Genomic DNA, 6,000 nt, shown 5'->3' on the forward strand with positions numbered 1-6,000 from the left:
TTCAAGTTTCCTCTATAATTTTTAGCTAGATGATAGGCCACCAAAACTCTGCTTTTAAAACACTATGGAATTTGGGCAAGGGAATTTTCTCACAATTTTCAAAATTTCTCATGTTTTAAAAGAAGTTACTGATGTAAAACTGCATAGCCATCACATATATGTGATGGCTACTGGAATTAAAAGCCAGGTAATAAGTTGTTGACATTTTGATAAAATGTCAGGAAAAAAAACCTTGACTTTTAACATTCTGAGAGTTGAGCTGCTATCTACATAAACATATACATATATATGTACTATACATGCTTAGTGATCACTCAGTTTTTCCATTGTGAGGTTGGCTCCTTCAAGAACTTCCAAGGACACATAAGGTTGATAATCTCCCCATTCTCATGTGGAAGGGAATCAACAAACTCTGGGGCATTGTTCCCATACTCTTACAGCACACAATCTGTTTCATTTTGATGAGATCCCTGAACTGATGCTAGCAGAGAAGACTTTAACAAAATTTATCAGTTTTACTTAGTTGACAGAAAGGAACAGAAAAGAAGTTGCTAGGAAAACCAGCAGGCTTTTGCCACACATGGCCCTATCCACCACTGGAACTGCAAGGCTCTGACCAAAACTGTAACTGTGGGTAGACCAACTGGTATGCTGTAGTTTTTCATACAGGCTGAAGCATGTGACATGTTCATTGGTGGAAATATTCTCACCTAAACAATTTCAAAAATTTTTTTAGTCCATCACCGAAAGTTTCTCTAAAAATTCTGATCTGTTCTCAGTATAGGTATCAGCAACTGAGGTAATCAGCAAGCACAGCTCTGAGCTTTTGCTACTTTTGGTGACACCAAACACTATGAATATTTCTTTGGGCTTGTTGGAACTATTTTCACTATTACAACTTTGTCGACAGAATTCTTAATTACTGTCCTCTTCTGAAGAATCCTTCTCCAGATCACTGGATAATATATGCTATTAGTTGCTAAGTGTAAGGTTTTTTTGTTTGTTTATATGCTACTCTGTTTATTATATATCTTAATATGATGATGGATTCTTCATTTTTCAGACTAGTCTAAAAGTCTATCTTTTCTCAAAGACATGTCACCATTCCATGATAATGAACAAATGACTGATATTCTTCCCAACTAAGTTTAACAATGTATCAGGAATAGATGGTCTCAATGGCCCTCTATTATTTCTAATGACAACAAAATTTTAAAGGATGTTCCAATGTCATGAGGTACTAGTTGAATAAACAGCAGAATTTGCATGAAGATATTTGATTTTATCTTGAAAATAAGTGAAAGCACAGATATATGAAACAGAATTCTGTTTCATTTCTGTGACCCCCAAGGTTTAATAAAATCACATATACTTCCTATTTTATGACTAATGCTACAATAAATTAAAACCTGCTTCAAAAATTAATATGCTTACCCCATAAACAAGTTCTCCCACCATCCCATTCCAGATTTTTGTTTCTGGATCCCTTGCTCCATATTTTCCATCAGGAACAATGGCAATTTTGTACTTGATACCAATATGTTTTGCAATTTCTGACGCCAGATCTACACAGTATCCTTCAAACTTGTCATTCCCTTCAAACGTATCATGGTTTTTCTTGAACATAACATAGGGAGCTTCCTATAATGAAAGAAGTAGAACTGTAAAGGAGAAGTACACAGAATATACTCTGAAAAACAACATATAATCTACTGATAGAACAACCCATTTTTTATCAAAAATACTTGAATACTATTAGCACATTGAAATTTAAATATATGAGCAGAAATCCTTCTGGAGATGCATTCTATTTATACTGTAATTTGACTTACACATTTCACAAGATTCATCAACATTTACAAATTATAAATATAAAAAATACCCAAGAATATATATAAATTCTACTTCATGCTAAATGAAAGACCTCATTGCAGTGTATATTAAAATTAAAGTGTGAACAAAAGTTGAACCTGTACAATGCAAATGACTGTGGGATAATGCAAGGTATAAATTATACTTTTGACTTCAATAAATAAATATATACTTTAACATAGTGTGGTTACTTTATATGCAATTTCAGGTGCACAGCCTGAATTATTTGTTTTCTCTGGGTTTAGAATGCATAGTTACTCAGAGTCTATATATATTTTAGTGAGAATATGAAAATACATTCCAGAGGAAACATATATCCTGACCTTTGAATAAACAGTGCATATTCTGTATGGTCTTTCAACATGAACCTAAGCATGAACCAAACAATATGCATGAATAAGCACCATATTAAGCTGATACTGACTTTACACACTGCAAGAAAAATATCAAAATACCAGTTTGGTTGGTGAGTGTCATTGAAAAGAAAAAAAACTGTCTTGAAAAGTAGATCTTACATTCCCTGTGTAAACAATATTGTCACAATAATAGTGAACATTATGTGATTGGGAAATTAAGGTCACATTTTTCTATTTGGCTCTGTGTGGATTCAGACTTTAGCTATCATTATGTAAAACTATAGTTCCTGGTGGTATTTTAAATGACTTCACATAATCCATATTAATAGTCACTTCCAGATAAAACTCCTGTCACTAATATCACCCTTTGTTTGAATTTACATCATAAAATACTGGCAACTTCAATTTTCTCTTAGGCTATAGCTGTGCTGGCTGTTGGTAAATGTTTAAATGTTTTTTTTTTTTTTTTTTTTTTTTTTGACATTGACCTTGGTAGTCCTCTGCCCTAGTCACATCTTTCCTCTTTCCTACTTATTAGTTAATACACTAATAAAATAAATGTAAATGTGTAGCTTAGAGATTTGTTTTTCATTGATATTACATGAACATCAGTGGTAAGCAGCAGTAATTTTGTGACTTATATTGGGTATCTAATAAGCAAAGATATGTGGCATTACATGAGTAATGTGAGGATTGCACAAACCAATTTCAAATATTTTCAGTATGCCAGGTATATTTCTCCTTTCAGACACCAAAATGTAGTTCTTATTAGATGGATCTGAATCCACCCAAGAGAAGAACTTCATAGGCAAGTGTGAATAGTATATTGAATCTCCCATTAAAGTGTGAAAAGGCAGAAAACTAGAAAAGAGAGAGATTGTATGTGGGAAGCACTATTCCCTTTACTTAAGAAAATTTATTCCCTGTAGTATCTGGGTCCAGGACATACCTCAGTATAAGGGTAGAAAAATGGGGCTTTGTCTAATGCAAATGGAGAAAGTTGTATAGTTCATTTGCTTTAGTGTGACAAAAACATCCTAGATTGAATTAAACAGTTTGGGAGCCAGTAGGCAGTATTTTTTCCTTAAATGTAGAGGCAGGTTCTGAAGTATTGCAGGAATGTTTCACTCTCAGGTGTAGCCTCAGAAAACCTCTCCTTCCATCATCTCCTTCTTATGATACTTTCTACTATGGAAATGCCTTTGTGGGTCACAATCTCTTAGCAGAAATTCAGTGTTGGAGGCTGTTTATGTGTTGCCACCATTAATTCAGCTAAGGAACCATGCAGCATAGAAAAGTGTCCACTTCGAAACCCTGCCTGGGTACAGCGATGCCGTGCAGCAACTTTGGCCATGTGGAGTTTGTATCCTCTAAAGAAAACTGCTGATTATTAACGGTAGCCCACACCATTTGGTATTCCTATCCCCAGTAAAATGAGCTCAATCTTAACCACCTGCATTCCAGGGTAAGGGAGGGAGAAAAGCAAGGATAACCTGTCCTGCCTTCTCTTTGCAGTAGATCTTGATTTTGGGAAGTGTTTTGGGCACATCTATGAAATGGTCCTCACTCACATAGGGTTGTTGTTCCCGTGAGAGGAAAAGCAAAATCTGGGTCTTTCTACATACACCCTTCCCCAAATTGGTTAAAAATAGAGGAGGAAAATAGTATGTTCTATGATCCAGCCAAGCACTATCTAGAAGTACGGCCACGTCCTGTCCAATATTCCAAATTTGTGGACTCTCCTTACTTCAGCTATGTTTGCTTGCTCTACCTCAAAAGTCATTTTGTTTTCCAATGACCAGAGTTAGCAACTGCTAGCTCCTCTGATTCAGCCTTTCTTGTAAGTCCCAGGCCAAATGTATTTGATTAAAGTTATGCCAAAAAATAATTCTGGAGAGTGACTGGAAACAGTCAGGTTCAGAGGAGGCCAGGTCAACCTGCTCCTTGTCCCAACCCCCCCCTTGCTGCTGCCTCATCAATAGGGCTTCTACAAAAAAAGCACTCCAATTGCCTCTGTAGAACAAAGCGAAGTGACAGATGCCTTATTTTTCCTGCTAATGGCTAAATAAACTTCATCCTGCCTCACTGCATGTTCTTGGAGGGAACACTGAGAAGGGTAACAGCGGGGTCTAGAACCATTGGTTCCCCCCCATGGGTGCTAGTAAGGGCAACGCCATCCAGTGGAGGGACCAGTGACAGAGGACTGAGAAAACTTGGGTTCTGGCAGGGATCATTTGGGCGACTTGGAGGAACCACAGTGGTTCTCTCCCCTCCCACTTCTCTTTCTACCCACCCCGATATCACTGATTTAGAGCAAAATACAGCAAAGAACATCACTTACAATGTGAATCTATCATAGACTGAGGTAGTACGTCTTGCTGGGGCTGCTTTAAAAGAAGCTGCAGTTGAATGTAATCTGCCAGTGTGAAGCAATCCAATTAAAATTGTGGGAACACATATTACTTCCTGCTTACTGCGCTGTCCTTTCCCTCCTGCCTACTTTATAAATAATAAATAACAGTTTATTTAATTGTTGTGCCTATTTATCTGCCAAATAATGATTGATGTATTCTCCAAGTAGAATTTGATGGGGGAATGTAGATGGGACTGAATGTGGCTTTCTGATAAAGATTATTTACAAGAAAATTCAGATAGCAACACTAATTTCAATTCTGACCATTTCAGACTTTGGGAGTGTTTCAAACTAATGAAGTGTGCAGAAGTCATTACAATGACATCAGGACACTGAAAGGCAAGTTTTACTGGTTTGCTACTTATATGGATGAACTTGCAAGGTCGTACTGCAAAGTTATGAAACATCTGAATAGATCAATAGCATGTACTCAGCCATATCTTGATGTTATTTTCTATCTGTGACACTGAAAAAAAGATGTTTTCTTTTCTGTATAGTCTATCACAATAGCATTTTCTAAACTAGTGGTAATGGTAGTGTAACCATGCTGGTCTAAAGATAAGAGAGATGCAAGATATCTATGGAGAGCTATTATAATTTATTAGATCAGCTGAAATTGCTGAAAACAGTAGCAGGGTTTTTCACTGTTTCCAGTTATAGCCTATTCTCTACTAAAAATATTACTTCTTACCACCAGAATTTTATTTACTGCTTTTCTGAGCTATAAACTCTTAACCTACTGATGGAAAACACAGATTTGACTTACTGCTGAGTGAGGCTTAACACCACAATATTTGCAAGATTTCGGCTGTTTAATAATATTCTATGGGGTAGTGAATCAAAGAAAAGTCCACATTGAAATGATCAATGACTAGTACGGAACAGATATTTGAAATGGTGCAAGCTTTACTTAAATAATTCACAATTTTATAACAATACTTAACATTTGTAAATACAAGTGGATAACTGCAACAATTACCTTTATAGATGTAAACAAATCATTCCACCACATTCTCACAAATTCATGTGTACAGTAAAATGCTCACAACTGATGATTCATACTATAAGGGAAGCTGGAGAAAGTAACTAATCCAAATAACAAACAGATCTATGAATGGCTTGCCTACTGTAAAGAAGTTAATTTTGAAATCTTTAAGCACTGTAAAAATAATTTGTAAAAGTGACAAATATTTGTGCAAGAAAGTGTCTCATTTCTAAAACATGGGTGGCACACATTATCACACTTTATTCTGAAAAAAAATAAATAAATCTGTGGAAGTCAATGAGTCAATGGAATAAGTTTTTGGTTTTGCTTTGTCTTTTTTTTTTTTTTTTTTTTTTTTTTTTTTTTTTTTTTTT

General features: G+C 35.5%; 1 protein-coding gene across 9 annotated transcripts in view; it reads right to left on the reverse strand.

The window, feature by feature from the left end:
* Window positions 1-6,000, reverse strand: part of GRIA4 (glutamate ionotropic receptor AMPA type subunit 4) — a 236,995-nt gene that overhangs the window by 59,533 nt on the left and 171,462 nt on the right. For all 9 annotated transcript variants that reach the window (XR_004751259.1, XM_035327577.1, XM_035327585.1 and 6 more), the window contains exon 10: window positions 1,435-1,641. Coding sequence is in view for 8 of the 9 variants with exons in the window: in XM_035327577.1 (XP_035183468.1) it covers window positions 1,435-1,641 (207 nt within the window). In the remaining variant the exon portion in view is untranslated. The remainder of the gene's footprint in view (window positions 1-1,434; window positions 1,642-6,000) is intronic.

Source organism: Oxyura jamaicensis, chromosome 1 (genome assembly GCF_011077185.1).
Source record: "Oxyura jamaicensis isolate SHBP4307 breed ruddy duck chromosome 1, BPBGC_Ojam_1.0, whole genome shotgun sequence".
Classification (NCBI taxonomy): Eukaryota; Metazoa; Chordata; class Aves; order Anseriformes; family Anatidae; genus Oxyura; species Oxyura jamaicensis.